At 43.0% G+C, this 24,503-nt stretch overlaps 1 protein-coding gene across 2 annotated transcripts in view; it reads left to right on the top strand.

The window, feature by feature from the left end:
• Window positions 1-24,503, top strand: part of LOC138964636 (uncharacterized) — a 546,641-nt gene that overhangs the window by 509,928 nt on the left and 12,210 nt on the right. Inside the window, exons 3-17 of one of the 2 annotated variants that reach the window (XM_070336646.1) lie at window positions 345-1,363; window positions 2,948-3,091; window positions 3,301-3,508; window positions 4,449-4,561; window positions 5,604-5,714; window positions 7,864-7,965; window positions 9,300-9,405; window positions 10,756-10,963; window positions 12,090-12,224; window positions 12,947-13,034; window positions 13,606-13,777; window positions 20,187-20,277; window positions 20,816-20,920; window positions 21,455-21,653; window positions 22,849-22,881. In XM_070336646.1, the coding sequence (XP_070192747.1) occupies window positions 345-1,363; window positions 2,948-3,091; window positions 3,301-3,508; window positions 4,449-4,561; window positions 5,604-5,714; window positions 7,864-7,965; window positions 9,300-9,405; window positions 10,756-10,963; window positions 12,090-12,224; window positions 12,947-13,034; window positions 13,606-13,777; window positions 20,187-20,277; window positions 20,816-20,920; window positions 21,455-21,653; window positions 22,849-22,881 (2,834 nt within the window). The remainder of the gene's footprint in view (window positions 1-344; window positions 1,364-2,947; window positions 3,092-3,300; window positions 3,509-4,448; window positions 4,562-5,603; window positions 5,715-7,863; window positions 7,966-9,299; window positions 9,406-10,755; window positions 10,964-12,089; window positions 12,225-12,946; window positions 13,035-13,605; window positions 13,778-20,186; window positions 20,278-20,815; window positions 20,921-21,454; window positions 21,654-22,848; window positions 22,882-24,503) is intronic. The other variant, XM_070336652.1, reaches the window with a different exon arrangement.

The raw sequence follows: 24,503 nt of genomic DNA, 5'->3' as shown, positions 1-24,503 counted from the left end.
TATAATTTATAACTGTGCAGATACTATTGCTGTTATTTTAACCACTATTGTAAGGGGCTGTGGTCTTAGACAATTAAAGATTTGTTCTTGTTCTCTCTCTCTCTCTCTCTCTCTCTCTCTCTCTCTCTCTCTCTCTCTCTCTCTCTCTCTCTCTCTCTCTCTCTCTCTCTCTCTCTCTCTCTCTCTCTCTCTCTCTCTCTCTCTCTCTCTCACTCAAACACAGACTGACAAACACACACACACACACACACACACACACACACACACACACACACACACACACACACACACCAATACACCAATACAGGAATGCAAGAGTCAACAAGTCTTTTCTGTCTTTGCAGCTGGGCGAGAGCCTGCCCACCTTCCTTTCTCCAATGTGCCCGACATACAGGGACAGCAGCAGCCTTTAGCCAGGGCAAAGAATCTGCAGGGCTCACGGAATAACCAGGACAATCAGCAGCCTCAGCAGAACTTGAACCAGCAACCACAGAAGGTGCATGTGATCAACCAGGAACAAGACAGACAACAGCAGGCAGCAGTGAACGCTCAGCCTGTCAATGCAGGCCAGCAGCAGAACATGGGAGACAGCAGGAGAGACAATGCTCGCCAACAAGCACAAGTGGAGGCCCAGAACCAGCAGCGGGACTCTGAGCGCCGCGCAGCACTGCAGGCCGCCTTTCAGCAGCAAGAGCAGCGGCGGCAGCAACAGCAGGAACGTGTGCAGCAACAGCAGGAGTCCATCCGCAAACAGGTGGAGCAGCAGAAGCAGTACCACCAACAAGTCTTGCAGCAACAACAATCACAGCAGAAACAGCAAGCTGATGCGCTCAATAGTAATAATAACATCAATAATAATGTGAACAGTAACAATGACGGTGGTGCCAACAGCAACAACAACCTCAACAGTGACATCAACGCCCATAAACAGAACTCTCCAGTAGAACCTCCCAAGAGGTCGGAAATCATCGCCCCCACCCCTCGCCCCATAAAGGAGGATGTGGGAGGGGCAGGGTCCGTTGTGGGAAACGCACAGGGCAGTAACAATCAGGACGCACAGGGCAGTAACAATCGGGATGTACCAGGCAACCCCAACAGTGACAACGCCCAGAAAAACGAACAAGGTGATGTTCCAGATGCTCCCCACCAGCCTGTCAACAACAATGGCCTGTCTGACGAGTTCCGGCGGGGGTTGATGAAGAAGGTCCAGGGAGAGGAGGCGAGCAACCTCAACAACATCCCCATCCAACGCAACGCTTTCCCCCCAGAACAGCCGGTGCGAGAGATTGGAGGCATGCACATCAACTGGGATTGGGATGACTTCTCCATTACTTTCCAGAACTACGGGGCTGCTGAGATGAAGGTCTGTTGATGTCGTTTATAATCTGTTTCTTAGAACGTCGCCTTTATGGCAGCTATTTGTATGAATGCTGTAAAATTCCTGACCTTGGTAGTTCGGAATCAGTTTCAAGAGCTTTCCTAGACTAGTATATGATAATGAAGTTGAATTTACATTCTGAGTGGTAGCAGGAGCTAGTTCGGGACATCTGTCACAAAATCTTAAGTTGTCAGATTGTCATGGCAAGGTTTAAACTTCTGCCTTGAACCAAGGGATGAATGTCCAGACAGTTCTGGTTTGGATCAAAATTAATTTAATTCTGGTATTAAGTTAATTCTCTCCATCATAGTGGCTAAGTGCATGAGAGCGCCCTGCAAAGTTGAGCAGAATAATCTCAGCAGTTGCATGAGAGCGCCCTGCAAAGTTTGAGCAGAATAATCTCAGCAGTTGCATGAGAGCGCCCTGCAAAGTTTGAGCAGAATAATCTCAGCAGTTGCATGAGAGCGCCCTGCAAAGTTTGAGCAGAATAATCTCAGCAGTTGCATGAGAGCGCCCTGCAAAGTTTGAGCAGAATAATCTCAGCAGTTGCATGAGAGCGCCCTGCAAAGTTTGAGCAGAATAATCTCAGCAGTTGCATGAGAGCGCCCTGCAAAGTTTGAGCAGAATAATCTCAGCAGTTGCATGAGAGCGCCCTGCAAAGTTTGAGCAGAATAATCTCAGCAGTTGCATGAGAGCGCCCTGCAAAGTTTGAGCAGAATAATCTCAGCAGTTGCATGAGAGCGCCCTGCAAAGTTTGAGCAGAATAATCTCAGCAGTTGCATGAGAGCGCCCTGCAAAGTTTGAGCAGAATAATCTCAGCAGTTGCATGAGAGCGCCCTGCAAAGTTTGAGCAGAATAATCTCAGCAGTTGCATGAGAGCGCCCTGCAAAGTTTGAGCAGAATAATCTCAGCAGTTGCATGAGAGCGCCCTGCAAAGTTTGAGCAGAATAATCTCAGCAGCTGCATGAGAGCGCCCTGCAAAGTTTGAGCAGAATAATCTCAGCAGACTGCATGAGAGCGCCCTGCAAAGTTTGAGCAGAATAATCTCAGCAGTTGCATGCAGTTTCATTGAATCGGACCTTTGCATTCTTTCAAATTCTGTGTGCTTCTATAAACCGATATCACGTCATGACGTCTTGACACATTTTCCTGCTGTCACACCAAGCATTGTACAAAGTTTGAGAAACACAGAAAGGAGGAAGGTGTACCTTTTGTTCTAGTAGTATATTAAGCACTGTCGCACCCGCAGCCGAATACATAGTTTGCTGACAGAAAGATTGCGTGGGTGCCGGGTAGCTCAGGTGGTAGAGCACTTGTCTTGTGATCCTAGGGTCATGGGTTCGAATCCCGGTCGGGACGGGAATTGGGTCAACTTTATGTGCAGACTGTCCCATACCCATGTCACCACAGTGGCACATAAAAGACTTTGGGCATTGTGCCATAAGTGCAGGTAGCTGATTACACCTAAACATGCACACACCTGTGTATCTCATCTAAAGTTGGGGGGCAACACCTGGGAACATGCCCCTAATGTTTTCAGCGTGGTCATCTTGTGTGTATGTGTTCCAGGTTCGCCGCGCGCCCCACGCCACCACAGGAGAGCCATGGCCGCTGCCTCAGTACTACACCAAGAAGGACAAGAACATCCTGGTGGTCGACTCCAACTTCCAGTTTGTCGTCACCAGCAACATCTCCTGTGACATCATAGATCAGGTACTGTTACATGCCTTTCTTGCGGTGTCTTATTTGTCTGCTATTACAACGGTACCTGCGATGAAAGGACACCCTTGGGACCAGCCCAAAACATTGCAAGTGGCCTGTCCACATGACAGGTATAAGACAATAGGTAAAGCATACATGTTAAAATCAGATTTAATCAAAATAAAACCTTTTTCATTCATGTTTATTTTCTGATTGCACAGGCAGTGGAGCGGTTTAGGCGGCGAATCGTGGAAGACGCCATGGAGGATATGTACGACAACCTGCAGAACGCAGAAGGCTCCAACCTGGAGCCTCCAGAGCCAAAGTACAAATCCATCATGTTCTCGCGAGCCCCCATCATCGGCAAGATCTCCCTCAAGGTCCGCAAACCTTGCACCGTCTTTCCCTCCTTGGACAGTGACGAATCTTGTGAGTCTGGGCCAGAGTGTGATGTACATAGTTGAATTAGTGTGAGCTCCCCTGAGCAAAGGCTTCGTTAATGGGGGGGGGGGGGGGGGGGGGGGGGGGGGGGGGGGGGGCATGCACGCACGTATAATCTCTATTGTGGAGGTAAAATAGTTTTTGATTAGTGCTTTTGTGAACAAGAAACAATTGACAAGTGGCTCTCTCCCATCTCCCCCCTTCCCCCGTCGCGATATAACCTTCGTGGTTGAAAACGACGTTAAACACCAAATAAAGAAAGAAAAAATTGACAAGTGGCTCTATCCCATCTCCCCCCTTCCCCCGTCACGATATAACCTTCGTGGTTGAAAACAACGTTAAACACCAAATAAAGAAAGAAACAATTCTCAAGTGTCTCTTTCCCATCTCCCCCCCTTCCCCGTCGCGATATAACCTTGGTGGTTGAAAACGACGTTAAACACCAAATAAAGAAAGAAACATTTGACAAGTGGCTCTATCCCATCTCCCCCCCTTCCCCGTCGCGATATAACCTTTGTGGTTGAAAACGACGTTAAACGCCAAATAAAGAAAGAAACAATTGACAAGTGGCTCTATCCCGTCGCGATATAACCTTCGTGGTTGAAAACGATGTTAAACACCAAATAAAGAAAGAAACAATTGACAAGTGGCTCTATCCCATCTCCCCCCTTTCCCCGTCGCGATATAACCATGGTGGTTGAAAACGACGTTAAACACCAAATAAAAAAAGAAACAGTTGACAAGTGGCTCTATCCCATCTCCCCCCTTTCCCTGTCGCGATATAACCATGGTGGTTGAAAACGACGTTAAACACCAAATAAAGAAAGAAAGACCTCAATTTCTCAGAATGTTTGAGGTCTGAGAAGAAGAGTTTCACTTGAATGTACCTGTCAGCTTTGCATAGAGGTAACACAGATGTTCTGTGCAGACGACCTGGTAGTGAAGAAGTCGTCAACCTACCTGTGGGCCAACGAAGTGTGGGGCTTGCTGCGAGGCCTGGAAACTCTCAGCCAGCTCGTCTGGCGCGGAGCTGATGACCGGGTAAGTTACCTGTCTGTTCTTGCTACAGTGGAACCTGTGTTGAAAAGACACCCTGGGCGCTATTTAGTGAAGGTGTCAGGCTAGCTAACATTGCATGTGTTGATCCGCTCATGACAGGTAATTACTTTAGTGACGTTTATAGACCAAGAGCAGGCATGGGAATTGTCCGCCGTTCTTTGCCTTTGCGCAAAAGCCCGCGAAAACTTTCCGTACTTTGTTCACGCACTGCTACCGCCTGCCTCAGTTACTTGAACTTTCATGTTTGAAAGTAAACCAGATTGCACAGATTGTGTTACAAGTTACATTTTCCTGTTTGTCTCAACAGATCAATTTTTTAACAAATTTAAACCATATAATACATGTATATATTTTTTTCCTTCAAAAAAGCAAAAATTGGTACTAAAAACTCTGATTCTAAAAACAGAATTTAATGGCAAACTTGGAGCTCAGATGACACCAGATTGCACCATCTGGGTTCTTTGGAGAATTTTTTTCCGGGGGGGCATGCCCCCGGACCCCCCTAGTAAGGCTAGGCGCTTCGCACCGTCGACTTGACTCTTCGCGTCTTCAGTTATACATTTTCAGCCTTTTTGAACATTTTCAATTCCCATGCCAGCAAGAGACAAACAAAAAAGTTACTTTATTGTTAGTTTCCTGCTTACCTGCAGGGCCTTCTGTTCCAGATACCACTGTAATATTATTGTTCATTGTCATTATCGTTTTCTTTATCCTCTACCTTGAAAAGTGTACTGGTAGTAAATTTGATTGTCTTGCTTTGAGTGACCATAAACATCTTTTATGTTCTGTTTGGTCTGTAGACACATGGACACTCAAGTGAATATGCGCTTGTGCGCTCTCACACACACACACACACACACACACACACACACACACACACACACACACACACACACACACAAAACCACCACCACCACAACAACAACAATGCTTCTATTTGCATGTCACAAACAGTTAATGTTTCTATCATTCTTTGAGTGCATTTGCATTGGTAATTTTCATTTGTGTTTATCTTGTTGTTCAGCTGTACGTGAAGGAGAGTGTGATCAGTGATTACCCCAGGTTTCCCCATCGTGGCATTCTCCTCGACAGCTCTCGCCATTTTATCTTCAAGGAAGTCATCTTTGAAATGATGGTAAGAACATTTATCTGGGGTGTATTAAAGAACATGTACAGTAGTTTTCTTTGTTCTGCTTGTTAATCTAGAGTTAAAATTGACTTTTTTTGTGTCTTCACTCTGTCTTTTCAATTGCTGCGAATAACTAAGCCAACCACACATTTCTATCCCACCTTGCTCTTTTTATTTCACATTTTTCTGCTTTTTACATTTAGTCAAGTTTTGACTAAATGTATTAACGTAGAGGGGAGAATCGAGACGAGGGTCGTGGTGTATGTGTGTGTGTGTGTGTGTAGAGCGATTCAGAGAAAACTACTGGACCAATCTTCATGAAACTTGACATGAGAGATCCTGAGTATGGTATCTCCAGACGTTTTTTTCATTTTTTTGATAAATTTCGATTGTCTTTGATGACGTCATATCCGGCTTTTCGTGAAAGTTGAGGCGGCACTGTCACGCTCTCATTTATCAACCAAATTGGTTGAAATTTTGGTCAAGTAATCTTCGACGAAGCCCGGACTTTGGTATTGCATTTCAGCTTGGAGGCTTAAAAATTAATTCATGAGTTTGCTCCTTAAAGTTGTCATTAAAGTCGATTTTTCGCAAACAGATTTAAAATTGATTGTATCGTATTCTTCATCACATTCTGAATCTAAAAATATATACATATGTTATGTTTACTCTTAAAATGTGATCACAATTAACGAAAATAGATTAATTAGTCTTACGATTAAAATTTAAGAAATCGATCCAAAAATGATTTCATCTTATTCTTTATCATTTCCTGATTCCAAAAACATATAGATATGATAGGTTGTATTCAAAAGAAGCTCAGAAAGTTAACAAGAATACAGAAAAGCGCGCTTTCCTGCTTAGCACAATACGCTACCGCGCTAATCTGGCGTGTCAATATCACTACGTTTTGCACGTGGGAGGTGAGCGATTTCCTTCACGCGGGGATTGACGAAGCTGTACTGTCTTGGTGAAAAAATACAGTGCGTTCAGTTTCATCTCGTGAGTTCGACAGCTTGACTAAATGTAGTAATTTCGCCTTACGCGACTTGTTCTTTCTTCTCTTTTTCTTCCTCACTTTTGCCTTCTGCCTTGGCTTCACAGGGTTGTGTTTTGTATTTGTTTTGTTTGCTATGTTGTATGACTTGTAGTTTGTTATACTTTTGAATAAGTGATAGGTTTTTTTTCCCTTTCTGCAGCTTTTCTCCATCATTCTTAGCCTTCAACTCTCACTCTTATAAATTGGGCACTCTCTCGTCTCTGTTCTTTCTTCATTTTTACTCTCTTCTTATCTCCCTCTCTCTCTCGCCCATCAATACTTCCACTCTAACCCACTCACTCACTCAGTGTCTGAAAAGCTGGTATATTGACTTCTCATTTGGTGCTGCATGGGCGGCCAACGGAATACTCCTTTATCTCTAGTCTGATGGTGCTTTCTTTCTCAAAGTTCTCTGCAAAGTGCCAAAACCACTGTCTTCTTTCAAATAGTGCCAAAACCCCAGTTTTCTTTCAAACGGCTACTGGTGTGTTTGAACAGAAAGTAAAGGTCACAGGGGGGTGCTCTTTTACTTCTGAAGACTTTTGAATGGTGGCAGAAGAAAGGGAGAAATGGAAGGGCTAATCCTCGTGTAAATGCGCTCTAATGACACCCCTGATTATTTTTGACCTTCCTCCCTTAAAACCATTCAGCCTCTGAAATGTCAGAGTTTATCCCGGGAGAGCGGTGAAAGGCGAGAAGCTTGACCAATTTTGGCTTTTGGAGAGAGAGAGAGGGGTAGGAAGAGGAATAAGGGGCTGGTGTGGAGTGGGGGAGGTTGAGAGATGAAATAGATGTCTAAGAGAGGGCAGGGAGGGTGTGTGTGTGTGTGCGTACGTGTGTGTGTGAGTGTGTGTGTGTGTGTGCGTGCGTGCGTGAGTGTGTGTGTGTGTGCGTACGTGTGTGTGTGTGAGTGTGTGTGTGTGTGTGAGGGAAAGAAAGAGAGAGGGGACATATGTCTTCATTTGGGTCTGGAGTGGAATTTGAATGTACACTGTATTTGCTAATGATGTTGTCATCTATTCTGATCACTGATATGTGTGTTCACTGATATGTGTGTTCACTGATATGCCTGTTCAAGATATGCGTGTTCACTGATATGCATGATGGGTGTTGCAGGATGCAATGGAGATGAACAAGATGAACGTGTTGCACTGGCACATTGTGGATGACCAGTCCTTCCCCTATCAAAGCCAGGTCTTCCCTGAACTTAGTGCAAAGGTAAGAGAATAGCAGGGGGAAAGATTGGCTTTTGTTGCTTGTTGAGTACAGTAGTACCTGCCATATCCGGTCACCCATTAGTCATTGCAAAGGTGACCACAAATATCAGGTGGCCGTTCATTACAGGCCCCCTCCTCCTCCAAAAAAACACCAAAAACACGATCAAGTTTTCATGAAGAAAAGAAAGCGATCATCCACGAGCCGCCGATTCATTGTCTCTGTTAGTTTTGCTTTCGTTTATACATCTTAATTATTTGCGTGTTTAACTCGATCGTCCTGGCTAAGCTATTGTTTCGTATGTTTCTATGTGTGTTGTTTGGATTATTATATATGTATTTGAGTGTCAGATAAACAAGTGTTTCAAACTCACATCAGCTGTGATCGATCCGGAAGTGACTGCCGTAAATGTACATGTATGCGCATGTCTGTATTTACAGTTTGCGCATGCGTAAGTATTCATGTCGTCTGCTCGTGCTGTGCCGTCTGTGCACACAACACACACACACACACACACACCGCGAAAGTGACAAGTGGCCGTTAAGTGGCCGCTCCTGTCGAGTAAGAGGGGCACCTTAGGGCAAAAATCAGTGACCGTTGACCGCGTCAGACAGGTTAACGGCCATTAAGAGTCAATTATAGAAGGAAAACTCATTAGTCATGGGAAAGCTGGCCGCTCCGGGCAGGTTCACGTCCACGAAAGGGCCGGAAATGGAAGGGACTACTGTAATGAGGTCTTAAGTTTGGGGGAGTCTTCAAGTGGAGATACATTTACTGTGAGGCGTTAAACAAACCTGAAGCTCTGGTGTTGTTAAGTGGGATTTTAAGATATCTTAAACAGGCGGTTCCACTCTAATATTTAAAGCAGTTGATCTGATTTTATTTTAATGTTTTGGTTCAAGTTTTAGAGGTTTTGAGAATTTGAAAATTTAAAGAATGAAATAAACCAAAAACTGTGAGTTTGTGTAGTATTTCAATTAAAAACATTCACCAGAACTTGGACAATGGATGAACAATATTCATAACTGGCAAATACTAATGAAGTGTGATTACTTATGTTTGGATGTTGCTCGGCCTATAAAGATGGCGGAAAACTTGGACAATGGATGAACAATATTCATAACTGGCAAATACTAATGAAGTGTGATTACTTACGTTTGGATGTTGCTCGGCCTATAAAGATGGCGGAAAACTTCAACAATGGATGAACAATATTCATAACTGGCAAATACGAATGAAGTGTGATTACTTATGTTTGCATGTTGCTCCTATAAAGATGGCGGGAAACCTTTTTTAAATGGAATTTTTAGTTAATAAAACTTTTTTTATTTGTGCAGGGGGCATACCATCCTACCTTTGTGTATTCGCTGGGAGACATTGCTGACATGATTGAATATGCCAGAATGCGTGGGATTCGAGTTTTGCCAGAATTTGATTCACCAGGTGAGATTCTTTTCTCTCTTTCTCTCTCTCTCTCTCTCTCTCTCTCCCTCTCTCTCCTTTTCTCTCTCTCTCTCCTTCTTTCTCTCTGTCTCTGTCTCTCTCTCTCTCTGTCTCTCTCTCTCCCTCTTGATCTATCTCTCTCTCTATCTCTCTCTCTCTGTCTCTGTCTCTCTCTCTCCCTCTCTCTCTCTCTCTCTCTCTCTCTCTCTCTCTCTCTCTCTCTCTCTCTCTCTCTCTCTCTCTCTCTCTCTCTCTCTCTCTCACATGTGTTTTCGCTCTTGTCTGATTGACAGTTTCTTTCCCAGTATTTTCAGTTTTGAACATGTCAAATACCGTAAACTTATGGTTAACACTATGGTTAACAGTAACTTCTGTTTTGTTTTTGTGGTGATGCCAATCTGTTGAGAATGACTGGCTCTGAGAAGGTCAATGGACTGCGGTCAATATATCTCTTGTCCACTGACGGACCCCACGTCACAAGCTAATGGGTTTCTGATGACCATTAGATGCTCTTGACCGCCGATGACCCATAAGATTGACTCTGCTTGAGAAACCTGATTAGCCGCTTTGGGCATTGCTGGAAGAAACGTGATGGACAGTTGGCTGTGTCCAGTCCAGTCCATCTTAGGATATACCAGAGTAGTGACGGAATCTTGACCGTCAGTGATCAAGTTCGTGCACTGACCGACGGCAATAGGATTACAGCCATGTAAAGAAGCAGGGGATCAAAGTGTCTGGACGATGACAGCTAGACCAAGCAGGGTATTATGTGGCCATTTGCTTGCCGGTTCTGCTTAGAGAAGTAAGGTATACAAGTAGAAATGATGGAGTATTGGGACGAAAAAGGGAAGAGAGAGGAAAAGGGGAAGATAGAGGAAAGAAGGAAAGAGAATAGTTAAAGACTGAATAGGGTAGGTCAATCTCTGCTTTACAGTGATTTCAGTGCATGAAAAATCTTCTGTCATGGGGAAAACCATGCAGAGAGTAAAACTGAATATCGCTGTCAGACTCCAGAAAAATAACAATGCCAACATCAGATTTTGTGGAAGTTGAAGATAATTTGTCAGTATTATTCATAACTTGCTCCACCTTTGCACTTGTCCTTATGACTTACACAGGAATGTTGCCAGAATGTATTTTCTTTGGCAAATTTGTTGAAATGGTCATACAGGTTTTGGCATTTTCCCAAGTTTAAGGCAGTCGTTGGTGTCCCTTTTCTCACGTAAACTGAAAAAAAGTTTTGCAGATCTGCTGAAATGGTGGCGGTATTTGATGATAGAAGTATATTGGGGTTTTCCCAACTGCCCAGCCAAACAAAATCCCTGCTGACATATAACCTTTCGTCCCAAGGTCACACATACTCATGGGGCCTGAGTCGTCCAGAGCTTCTGACCCAGTGCTACTCGGGGTCATCTCCAGTGAAAGGCTACCTGGGGCCCATCGATCCCGTCCACAACTCCTCGTACCGCTTCCTCAAGACCCTCTTTGGGGAGATCCTCAACGTCTTCAAGGACGAGTACATGCACCTGGGAGGTGACGAGGTGCCCCTGGGATGCTGGTAGGTTGTGTAACATCTCAGATACAGTACTTATTAACCCATCCTTTACCAGTACATGCACCTGGGAGGGGATGAGGTGCCCCTGGGATGCTGGTAGGTTGTGTGACATCTCTCAGATACAGTACACATCCTTTACCAGTACATGCACCTGGGAGGGGATGAGGTGCCCTTGGGATGCTGGTAGGTTGTGTAACATCTCAGATACAGTACTTATTAACCCATCCTTTACCAGTACATGCACCTGGGAGGGGATGAGGTGCCCCTGGGATGCTGGTAGGTTGTGTAACATCTCAGATACAGTACTTATTAACCCATCCTTTACCAGTACATGCACCTGGGAGGGGATGAGGTGCCCTTGGGATGCTGGTAGGTTGTGTAACATCTCAGATACAGTACTTATTAACCCATCCTTTACCAGTACATGCACCTGGGAGGGGATGAGGTGCCCTAGGGATGCTGGTAGGTTGTGTAACATCTCAGATACAGTACTTATTAACCCATCCTTTACCAGTACATGCACCTGGGAGGGGATGAGGTGCCCTTGGGATGCTGGTAGGTTGTGTAACATCTCAGATACAGTACTTATTAACCCATCCTTTACCAGTACATGCACCTGGGAGTGGATGAGGTGCCCCTGGGATGCTGGTAGGTTGTGTAACATCTCTCAGATACAGTACACATCCTTTACCAGTACATGCACCTGGGAGTGGATGAGGTGCCCCTGGGATGCTGGTAGGTTGTGTGACATCTCTCAGATACAGTACAACACATCCTTTACCAGTACATGCACACCCCCCGCGGGTTAGGGGGAAGAATTTACCCGATGCTCCCCAGCATGTCGTAAGAGGCGACTAACGGATTCTGTTTCTCCTTTTACCCTTGTTAAGTGTTTCTTGTATAGAATATAGTCAATGTTTGTAAAGATTTTAGTCAAGCAGTATGTAAGAAATGTTAAGTCCTTTGTACTGGAAACTTGCATTCTCCCAGTAAGGTCATATATTGGCACAAAGCTTGCAGGCATGCTCCTTTTGCTATGCAGGGGAAGTCAAACTTGAACTTAAAAGATGTTAGTGTATGGAACATTGAAATTGCAGGGACACATGGTGTTGTTGTCTGTGTGTTGCAGGCAGTCCAACCCAGACGTGACCAAGTTTGGAGAGAAGCTGAGTCAACAGGGGGGACAGTCCCAGAATAACCAGCAGGCCTACTTCGGTGGGCCCTCCCCCAACATCCGCTTGGTCTATGAATACTACGTCAACAGGTGTGTGTCTGTGTGTGTGTGTGTGTGCATACTTGCACGAATGCATGCATGAGTTCGTGCATGTGGGAGATGTTTTGTAGATATCAGATACATGTTTTGTAGATATCAGTTAAATATGCTTCAGGCATGGGTACGGTGTATTAATTAGATATTTCTAATAAAGCACATTTGCCTCATGCTGATATGTCTGTACGTGCTCCTGTTTGATCAAAGATTAGAATGTACGTGTTCCTTGCTGCAATGTGTGAGAAATGTTAAAACGTAGGTGAAGAGCAAAGTGAGGATACGTACCTCTAACAGTAGCAATTCAGCTATAGGCAGATCATTAGACCATGTCCACCTTCCCAGGACATACCAAACGAAGCGAAGTAAGCACTTTAAATATAGACATCAACAGTTGGTGAGAGTTATGCAGAACTGGTCCCCTGAGAGAAAAAGAAGAGTTGATGGGAATAAATGACTTTAATCCTCTGAATCTTGTTGTTAATGCTCTTCCTTATTAGGTTATGACTCTCCACTTTTATACCTTTTTGTGGACTGGAGTTGAAACTGGTGCCAGGAGGTTGATGTCTGAGTTACTGTCAATCTTAGAATACAGCATAATACCATCTGCATTCTTCTCTCTCAGATTTTGTCATGTGCATTGCTGGCTTTTGTAAAGAAGTGTGATTGATACTGTTAAAGTGGTTTTGTATTGTTAAAATGTTTGTTGTTGTGTATAGGGTGATGAAGGACATCAAAGAACTGGGGAAGAAAAGAGATGGAATCAAGTTCATCATGTGGCAGGAGGTCATGAACAATGATCTCAAGGTCAGTATTAATTGATCATTTTTCTCCCTCTCTCTTGTACAATTACATGGCCATGTGCATCATCGCACACATGTACACACACACACGATCTCTCTCTCTCTCTCTCTCTCTCTCTCTCTCTCTCTCTCTCTCTCTCTCTCTCTCTCTCTCTCTCTCTCTCTCTCTCTCTCTCTCTCTCTCTCTCTCTCTCTCTCTCTCTCTCTCTCTCTCTCTCTCTCTCTCTCTCTCTCTCTGTTAATTAGTTGTTGTTTTTGTTGTTATAACTTGTATAAAAACATTACCAACATACATGAAGAATAGCGCATTTTTGTATGCCTTCAAATTTGGTAGAATTTGTCAGGAAAAAACAGAGAATGCATATGCCTGAAGTCTTACCATAATATGATTGCATTCAGACAAACACATTCTACGTTTGTATGTCAGCTTGTATATTCAGTATATATATAATACACTGTCTACCTGTATTTTCAGCTTTCCAACCACACGCTGATATGTGTATATAGGGGACATGGATTTCTTACCATTATAGTCACATTCTAACCAGCATATGTATTCTACACCTGTGTTTCAGCTTCCCAACGACACGCTGATTCAGGTGTGGATGGGGGACATGGCAGACGTGAGCCGCGCTATCGGAATGGGTTACAACGTCCTCTACTCTTCCTGCTGGTACCTGGACCACGTGGAGTATGGCGTCAAGTGGCCCAAGTACTACCAGTGTGACCCTGCCGATACCAGCTATGGTCAGTTGTGTAGCCCTGTTTGTCTCTTCATTCGGGGAAATTAAATTGTACGCCCTCACGGCAAAGCCATTTAGGGGCTGTAATATGGGGCATTACATCACGAACTGAAAATGATGAAATATTTATGATACAGTGGACGAAATATTTATAATACAGTGGAAACCCCCTTTTTAAGACCCAAGGCCGACCTACCTGCCATAGCAGACACCTTCTCAAGACCCAAGGCCGACCTACCTGCCACAGCAGACACCTTCTCAAGACCCTTCTTTTTCGGATTGTCTGCACATATTATTTGTGAATTAACCTCCACTTTCATTAATACTCTCTCTGTTTTAAGATCCTTTCTCAGGTTTTCTGTTGAAATCATCTTGTTAATTTACATCCAGTTAAAGACTCGAATTTTAGAACTGATTATCTCTGCAGGGTTTGTGTTTCTCAATGACATGGTGTGGACAACTTGAGGGCATATTTTTCCTGATGAAAGTTGTCCAAAAATGTGTAACATGAGATTCATGTGATCTGTACTCTATCCGGTTTACTCCACTGCATTTTCACTATTTTGCATTTGGCCACCAGGCAAGAGGAAGTCTTCATTCAAGCGTAAAGTTTTATTAATCATGGGAATTCTTTTTCACAGGGGGAGAGCTGAAGAACGATTTCTCTGCACTTAGAAGTTAGATAGAATAGGCTAAGTTGATTCTCTAGTATTCTTAAATAAATACGTTTATATCTATAATCAATATTTCGGCACGTTACTGCCTTCTTCGGGATGGTAATATTCTCTAGTATTCTGGCAGACTCTTATTGGAAAAAGAAAGGGGGGGCGGGGGAGGAAGAGAGAGAGAAATGTTTAACCGTTCTTGCCAACACTCCACCCCTTTATTTTTTCCTTGCCACCGCCACCCCTACCAACTACTCAAGCTGTTTGAACTTTCGTGTGCATCACAGGGGCTCGACCAGAGTTGCACTGAGGCAAACTGTTTTGTTTAAAATCCCCGTGCAGCATAATGATAAAGACGCAAACTGCATGTGTCCTAGCTGGCTACTGTCACCCCATATTGTACCTTGTTTGCTTGTGTGTTTGTTCCCTGAACTTTCTACATCACTTTATTGAATGCTCAAAATAAGTACATGCGTTATCTTGTGGAGAATCAACTTAGCCTATATTTCATGCTTCCTCAGTTTGCAGTTACTTGTTATTAATAATTGGTATGGAATTCTTTGGGTTTAGGGCTGGTTTTTTTTAAGTTTCACTGAAAAAAATTGCAGCAGCAACAACAAAAAACTGCACTATTCAGGCATGGGAATGGTCCGCGGATCCGCTAATTTCAGCGGTTTTCGTGAGGAGTTTCAGCGGGGGAAAAAAAATTCAGCGGGGAAACAAAAAATCCCTCAAAAATCGTATATGAGGTTTTTATTCTCAAACGGTTGGGTGTCTTCAAATGGCACAAGCCACTATCCGGAACTGACGGTTGACTTCAGCTTTTGTAGTCTTGGCTGTCCCACGTTATATGAAACAGACGTTCGCGCAACATCCGCTGCATGTGGTTTACTTGTCCGAGACAAAGACGCGTCTCTTGTGTTCAATTTAAAAGAAAACTTCATGTCTTCGGTATCGAATATTGTTCGACGCGGCCAGGATTATGACGAAAAAGGTGTGGTTAACCAGTGGAAATGGGATTGAGTTTCCAAAGAGGTTAAAATTGGTGACAAGCAAGAGCGGATCGGTGAACACATACGAAAAGTCGACACGCCCGCGGTCAAGCAAGATGCACCCTTTGTGACAGAGAAATTGTGTACAGCAATCGTGGTTTCATTGCCCTCAGCGAGCATATCTACTAACGAAAAGTGGTTTTTTTAATTTTTTTTATCATTGTATTATTCATTCCCTTTGATTCAATACCAGTGGAATAAGAAAAAGTTCAAGATGAGCTGGATCCTATCACATGTTTCCTCGTGGGTTTGACAAGTATGATTGAGAGAGAGCAGTCAGTGAATGTTTGCAAGAAAGTCAAAGTATGCACAATCCTTTGTTCAGAATTTTTAAAACTTAAAGTTGCAGCTAAAACACCTGCATATTTATGTGAAATTAAATGCTAAACTTTGTCCCAAATACCCCTCAGATTGCGTAGATTTTGATCTTTAAAAAAAAAATTTCCGGGGGAGGACCCCCGGACGCGATTTTTTTTTTTCACACGTCAGTTGCGGGCTTTCAATCCCGAAGGCTGGTTCCGAGTAACTACGAACGTAATCGGAAGTTCCGATGTTTACCAAGTCAAAGAGCCGAGTCGAACACTATCCTTGCGTCATCCAGAGAAACTGTACAGATCTCTGCGTCATCTTTATGCAAGCAGCTTCGGAGATTTCAAAATGTTTGCTGTGTGCAACACATGTTCAACGACAACATCTAATACGGATATTTTGGATGTTTTGAAGGAAAGAACTTCTTTTTCTTGTCGTAAAACTAAAATACACCCTCTAATTAAAAAGCATGCACGCGTATGGGAGCCACAAACCGCATGCATACTGGCACACGCTGATGCTGGTGATTCTGACTGAACACTGTTACAACTTAGATCTAACTGAACATGATCACGTTACTCGTTAGATCATCAGTGCTATTATTTTGTAGAAACTAAAAAGGCACTCGGAGTCCAGTAACAACATATTGAAGTATCTGTGAATGTGTTTCTGGTAATTAAATGGGAACTCTGGTGTACAAGAGGTCTTCTGCTGCAGTGCATGGTGTCTACAGACCTGTTTACCAGTACGATTTGGGCGTATTTTTTACGCCAAATTATTATCGGTACGCAAATACGCGACACACGCACAAAATACGCATGAGAAAAAGTCTAGAATACGTTTTCCGGTGTTGGTGTGCTGATTAAGGGATGGTACAACTGATACCGGTTTCGGTCGAAGGGAGATAACCATGACAGCGAGTCTTCAGCGGTGGAAACCTTGTTCAGTTGTTGGCACGTGCGATCGTCTGGAAAATCGTGGCAAAATGAAGCGGAAAAATGTGCCAGTTTCGGATGACTGTACATGTACCAAATCTAAACAGCAGAAGCAGCAGATTTTCTTGGAGAAATATAAGAAAGAGCCAGGAATTGTGTAGTCTACTATGTGAAAAAGTCATGCACACTGCAAGTATTGTAAATCAGATTTCTCCGTTGCCCATGCTGGGAAATATGACATCGAAAGACACTGCAGTTCCAAATCTCACCTGGACAAGGTTGCTGCAAAGAAATCCGCTGAAAGCTGCCAAGGAATTATGAAGTTCATTCCCGCAAAGCAAATCCTGCCAGAAGAAAAGGCTGTAGTCCGTGCTGAAGCAATGTTTTCTGGGATGATTGTAAAAATGAACTTGCCACTGTCAACCGCAGATGTTATTTCACGAACTTCATCTTTTCATTATCAATCTGTTTGGAAGACACTGGTTATAATGCTATAAACTGACAGGTAAATAAAATTGTTTTATCCCTGTTGTATTGGAAGGAGTTAAATTCTGAAGGTGTTCGTTCACAAGACTGACATGCTATTCTTACACAAACACGTTTGCAACCACGCGTACATTTTCCCTAGCCCATATGGCTTTGCTTGCAAAGTACACCAACTTTTTGAAAAATACACTCAACTTTTTGGGAAAGTACTCTTGCCTCGGGTTTAGGGTAAACAGGTCTGTGTCTAGATCTGGGTTTTGAAGGCTTCCACCGAGGCTGATGATACTGCCTGTGATGGGAGGGCGTTCCATTCGCCAATGGTGCGAGGAAAGAAAGACTGCTGTCTAAATGATGTTCTGCAGGCTGGGAGTTTATGAGCCTCAGCATGGATTGAGCGAGTGCTGAGTGCAATTCTTTTCGCTCTATCCTATTAATTCACACATTGACCCTGCAGCAGTGACGATCATTTCTAGATTGCAATCGGCAAAGTTCGTAGCTCGGATTGCACTCATTCCAGCGCTACCGTGTACTGGGTCAGCGAGACACGAACGACAACTCAAATCGATAAGCATCCGAACACATCGGAACTTCCGTTTGCGTTCGTAGCTACTCGGAAATAGCCTTCGGGATTGAAAGCCCGTAACTGACGTGTGAAAAAAAAATTCTCCCCCCGGACCCCCCTGTTTTTGGGTCCCTCTCCTGTTTTCAGCTGACTTTTTATTCAGCCATTCCCATGCCTGACTATTTTGCCTGTGGTTTTATCAGCGGAAATAACTCAATAATTTCCGAGCGGTGTGGCAGGGTAAACGCCTCAGACATCGAGGAAAGCAACAGTAAGATGCTGACCAGCTTTAACCTGCCGTCAGGATGAACAACTAACTCACATGTGTATGGTTTGCAGTGTGCGCTTACTATATGATACCCTTGATACCCTTTTCTTTCAAAAATATTCTCATCAGAGTTCACGATTTGTTGTGGAAATAATCGCTGTGCTGCAGTAATCGCTGACAACATGTTTTGACCAAGGTCACATGGGTTTGGCTTGAGGCCTCCATGAGTTCAGGAAAACACACCTGCTTAGCGATCACTGCCAGTGATTGGCAGGCAATCAGCAGCGAATCGTGGCTCCGATGTGCATATTTTCAAAAAACTAAGGTTTCATATCGAGCACACACTGCATAACAGATATGCATCAGAGTTAGTTGTTCATTGCCATTGCAGGTCTAAGCTGGTCAGCATCGTGCGTTTGCTTTGCCTCGCTGTAAAAAGCTTGCCTTCAAGTCTTGGGCAATTAACTCTGCCACACCGCTTGAAATTCCTGACAGTTATTTCAAAACATTGTCTATTTATTACATGTATAGGTTATGCACACCATTTAGCTCTTTGCTGCATTGAGTAAAGGTTCATATTCAGGATCTAGGAAAGGGGTCGAAGGAGCTCATTCAGTCTGTCATTATTGCTTTTCATACTTTTTTTATTTGTTTGTACAGATGTCCTTTCCTTTTTTCATGAATCATTCAGCTGCAAGCAGCATAACTGAATGTTGATGGGTTTTTTTGTTTCAATTTTGTTTTATTTTGCACTTATGGGGTAAGGGGGATTTTGTGATTGTGTTGGGATTTTTAACCCCCCAAAAATTGAGGTGCCATCCTTCCAGTGTACAGGGTCATGTTGCAGCCACAGCTCTGTCCTGGCTTTAACCAGAGATCTGTAGCGCTACAGTATCTCTGCTTTAACAAGGAATAACATGATCTTTCCACTTGGACACATAGCACAAATCAATAGTGAACTTGCTGCATTCTGGGCAGAACGGAAATTTATGTTCAATACATTCTGAAGATCCACAGAGGTGCTCATTACAAAATTAATCTAGCAAAGTATTCCCACTCTGCACAGGACGCATACCTGCAACTGGGCTGTTGGCTTTTTACATCTGTTCAAATTGAAGGATGCTCTTATCCTGTGTAAAAGCCCAAAAATAGCTGTGATAAAGCCTGAAAATAGCTGTGATAAAGCCTGAAAGTAGCTGTGATAAAGCCTGAAAATAGCTGTGATAAAGCCTGAAAATAGCTGTGATAAAGCCTGAAAATAGCTGTGATAAAGCCTGGTAATAGCTGTGATAAAGCCTGGTAATAGCTGTGATCTTTAAAGCCTGAAAATAGCTGTGATAAAGCCTGAAAATAGCTGTGATAAAGCCTGAAAATAGCTGTGATACATGCTGTGAACATGATTGATTTCACTATGAGGAATGCATGTGCCTTACTTAAGCTGGTGGCTTGTTCGCCTGTAGTTAGATAGCGGCTTGTGTGTGTGTGTGTGTCAGTGTGTGTGTGTGTGTGTGTGTGTGTGTGTGTGTGTGTGTGTGTGTGTGTGCGTGCGTGCGTGCGTGCGTGCGTGCATGCATGCATGCGTGCATGCATGCGTGCAACATACTCCTGTGTGGGTGGGTAGGCATGTATCAGTATAACATATAAGCCAAGTTTGATTTCTTCTCATAATGATTCTTGAATTATGTAACACTTTGATGCAACAGAATAAAATGGTGGTATGGTAATAAACTTTACCCCATTACACCGTTGGATTAATATATTTGTGAGCAAAGCTTTGAAAAGTAATGGCTATTTGTGAGTGTTTGTGTTTGCAGTGCATGTGCATGCAGTTATTTTTGTCTAATTTTCTTTTAATTCTTTGTTTTTAAAGTCTGGAGATAAACAAGCACATTCTGGTAGGAATGTTCATTCCAACATGAAGAGAATTGCATGCTGTACAGGAATTACATTATCTTTTGTCTCTGTGTGTTTGTGTGTCTATGTGCACATGCAAGTGTGTGTCCCTTAACTCGGACTTAATGTGTGTGTGTGTGAGTGTGCGTTTGAGCACCAGCAAGCGTGTGTGTATTTCCTCCATGCTTATCATATGTAAATGGTTGAAAATTGAATGCCTATTTGATTGCTTTGTCTCTACAGGTTACCAAATAGACGAGAAGAAAGTAAAGGGAGGAGAAGCTTGCCTATGGTCTGAGTACATCGACAACGAGAACCTGGTCCAGACTACCTGGTAAGTGCCTGTCACGGTCCAAGAAATACATGTATGCATGTTGTATTTGTGTATGGGTTGTTGATCAACCTCACCTGATACTGGCAAGGATGAGTTGTCTTCCTGCGTGTGTAATGCAGAGGCACAGAGACAATCATATCTGTGCACATGCACTGAGACACATGCGCACAAATACACACACACACATACTCATACACACACACACACACACACACACACACACACACACACACACACACACACACACACACACTATTACATCCCTTACTAATCCTCCCTTCAATTTCTATGAGTCTGTCAAGATCTCACCAACTTTCTTACTCACTGTCTCACTCACTCACAATTAAGTTCTGAAATTCTGTCCAATGTCAGGTCCACTGATGCAAATTAAGTCACAATGACTCCTCTGTAGACTGTATGTGTCAACTTCCCTTGTGGATTGAATATAACTTGGGTGATGTTGATAGCGTGTATATATGTGCTAAGGTAATTATCAGACAAGATGTTTTATTTTGAAATGAATGGCTCTTATGTATAGGCCGCGTGCGTCAGCGGTGGCAGAGAGACTGTGGAGTAGCAAGGACACTCGTAACCTGGACACTGCCGGCGAGAGACTGTCAGAACACAGGTGTCGAATGCTCAGGTACGTTGTTATTCTTTCCCTTCAGGTGGCTCTTTGTTTTTGTTTTTCTGTTCTGTTTGCTAAGCTCTCTATGTTCAAATGTGAGTACTGTCCAACCTGCCCTGGGGACTACCTCTCGATAACGACCACCTGCCTATTAGGGCTCACCCCAGGCAACCTGTCAATCACAACCACTGTTGGGCGGTCCCTTGGGTGGTTGTTAAGGACAGGTTCCACTGTATTATACTCTTGTGATCTTCTGTCCAGGTTCAGATATGGGGCTTCACCATCCAGCTGCCATATTTAGTGTGTGATCTGTTTCGTCAGTTATCTGTGTTCAGACCTGCTATAGTCGCTACTTACAGTGCAGATTCTATGATTCATGTCAGTGTTTTCTTTCTTCCTGGGGGGGGTAAAGTAGGCATGCTCTTTGGTGCATCTGCTGTGCTTGGCCACTTAAATAGTGCACACACCAAAATGTCCCCCTGTTTCATCTTGTACCATTTGAAGTGCTGAAAGCTGTAGTCTCACTCTGCAAGTGTTTTCACCTTGCAGAAGGGGCCTGAGCGTGGGGCAGGTGAGCGGACCGGACTACTGCCTGAAACGAGGGGTCAAGCGCGGGCCCAGGAGGGGACCTGATTGTCAGGGCGAGGGTTGCAGGGCCCCTCCAGTCAACCACAGCCCTGTGGAAGATCCTGGGATCAACTTCCATCTGAGAACCGAGAGTGGAAGCAAGTCTTCTGACTGTAGTTGGGTGAGTTTGGTAGCATCCAAAGAACTGTTGAGGAGATGATGAATATAATCGCGGGAACACACTTCTATAGAGGAAAGGTTTTGTGAGCTGTCTGAACACCTGCTGAGGGAAGTTTTATGTTTGCCTTCCTTCCTTTCGTTTTCTTTATCCCCCAACACCTTTTTCCTGATAAGAAATTCAAGAGCATACTTTTTGCTGTGCTTCTCAACAGTCATACTCGCTGCATATAGCATGTGGTATGAATGCCAGTTGTGTGCACACGAGTCATGGTGCTGTTGTGATCATTAGTGAAAATGCTGGGTATTGTTATGAAGGACTTGCATGGGTATGTGAATTTGTTCTTGGTTGTGTAAGTGCGTGTGTGTCAGTGTGTGTGTGTGTGTGTGTGTGTGTGTGTGTGTGTGTGTGTGTGTGTGTGTGTGTGTGTGTGAAAAGGAGTCTGAACACAAGCCAGTATGTTCCTAACAATAGCCAGCATGTCTTCCTTATGCGTTTTGCATGTAGCACCCATGGTCTGCATGTTAACTGGCTGAAAACTAGCTACCTACTAAGGCTATTTTTATTTGCTGATGTAGGTGTCAGCCCTTTTGGATGGTTATGTTAATGTTCTAGTTGTTGTATGGTGTTGCTTTTGTGATTTTCGTCTTTGCAAAACCAAATAACGTTAAAAAAAAGTTAAAAAATAACAGTTATCTTTTTAACAGTTGTGAATGTTAAAATCTTGAAAGTTTAACGTACTGTGTTTTCCAACTTATTGCTGTGAGAATTTACCACTCTGTAAACTGGGAAGGGGCATAACTCGCTGCATACAGCTGTTGAGATGATCAAGGGACACAACTTTTAGTCAGTCACTATTGTACCTGTAGAAATTAAAGAGCCGTTTTCATTTTATGACATCCTAAATAATTTCCCCAAGGTGAAAGGATTTTTAGAAACAATTAGCTAGTTTTCTTTAATTGGTGGATGTCCTTTATGTTTTTAGCAATTACTGAATTAGTTCCTTTCTTCTCAGTGCTAGTTTTTATAATAGTTCAGCCATTAGTTGTATTATCCATATTTCTGCTTGATCAATCATTTACCTAGCAGTTTTATTTATCAGAATACCTTTGTGGGGAAAAATGGTGGAGGTGTGTAAAGATGAAAACGGAAATGGTAAACAGTTGAGGCTAAGCAAAACAATTGTCCTAATCTTCAGTCGCAGGCATTGTATCAGTCGGGACCCTACAAGGTAACGTCTGCAGTTTAGTGTTGATACCCACATTTCTTCCCCTTCATTTTGTGTGTGTTTGTTTTGTAAGTGAGAAAGGGTGCTTGTAGTTGTGCCTTGGTTTCTTTCCTATTGCACGCTGCTTTATTCCTTTCATTCTTCAATACAGTGGAACCCCCAATTTAAGACCGTTTTCTCGGACTTTCTATACATAACCTCTGTAGATGTACCCCCATGTTAAGCACTTCCCTCCTTTTTACATTTAGTCAAGTTTTGACTAAATGTTTTAACATGGACGGGGAATCCAGACGAGGGTGTGGTGTATGTGTGTGTGTGTGTGTGTAACGCGATTCCGAGAAACTACTGGACCGATCTTTATGAAACTTAACATGAGAGTTCCTGAGTATGATATCTCCAGACGTCTTTTTTCATTTTTTTGATAAATGTCTTTGATGACGTCATATCCGGCACTGTCACGCTCTCATTTTTCAACCAAATTGGTTGAAAATTTTGGTCAAGTAATCTTCGACGAAGCACGGACTTTGGTATTGCATTTCAGCATGGAGGCTTAAAAATTAATGGATGAGTTTGCTCATTAAATTTGTCATTAAAATCAAATTCTCGCGAACAGATTAAAAATTGATTGCATCGTATTCTTCATTCATCACATTTTGAATCTAAAAATATATACATATGTCATGTTTACTCTTGAAATGTGATCACAATTAACGAAAATAGATTAATTAGTACTACAATTAAAATTTATAAAATCGATCCAAAAAGGATTTCATCTTATTCTTTATTACTTCCTGATTCCAAAAACATATAGATATGATATGTTGTATTCAAAACAAGCTCAAAAAGTTAACAAGAATACAGAAAAGCGCGCTTTCCTGATTAGCGCAATACGCTACCGCGCTATTCTTGCTTGTCTATTTCACTGCGTTTTGCACGTGGGAGGTGAGCGATTTCCTTCTCGCGGCGATTGAGAGAAGCTGTATTGTCTTGGTGAAAAAATGCAGTGCGTTAAGTTTCATTCTGTTAGTTGGACAGGTTGACTGAATGTAGTAATTTCGCCTTGCGCGACTTGTTAAGACCTGATTTTGTCGCATTTTTGGAGGTCTTGCAACGGGAGTTCGACTGTATTTTTTTTAATTTTTTTTTTCAGACTTTTATTTTGTTACGTTTTGTATTGTTTTATATGTCTCTGCGCTTAACTTCTTGATCATTCCTATTTAGAATCAAAAAACAAGAAAGGTAGGTTGTTGGAACGTTTGTTATTGACAAAACAATACATTCACAGATATTTCGAATCAATGGTCTTTTAAGTGAACAGACAAACAAATATTCACACAAAACTTATCTTGATAGAATCAGTTTTCGCCCACTCGTCAGGAAGCCGAGCGAATGAATGTCTGTTATTCTTATTTATGTCTGATTAATCCTCCTGTTTCGTTTTCGTTCTATCTTTCTTTTTTTTTTACCTCTCTACTTCCTCTCTACTGTCTTTGTTTTACGTCCCCTATTTTTCCCAGGAATCCTCTTTACATTCGCGGCTTCTTGACAGAGGAGTATAATGATCGATTGTGCGTCTACACGTTTGTTTAAGTTCTCTTCCTAATGCCTGTTTAGGGCCTTAAGCT

The sequence above is a fragment of the Littorina saxatilis genome, linkage group LG1 (assembly GCF_037325665.1).
Source record: "Littorina saxatilis isolate snail1 linkage group LG1, US_GU_Lsax_2.0, whole genome shotgun sequence".
Taxonomy (NCBI): domain Eukaryota; kingdom Metazoa; phylum Mollusca; class Gastropoda; order Littorinimorpha; family Littorinidae; genus Littorina; species Littorina saxatilis.
Note: the sequence above shows the minus strand (reverse complement) of the source record. Positions and strands in the feature narration are given on the sequence as shown.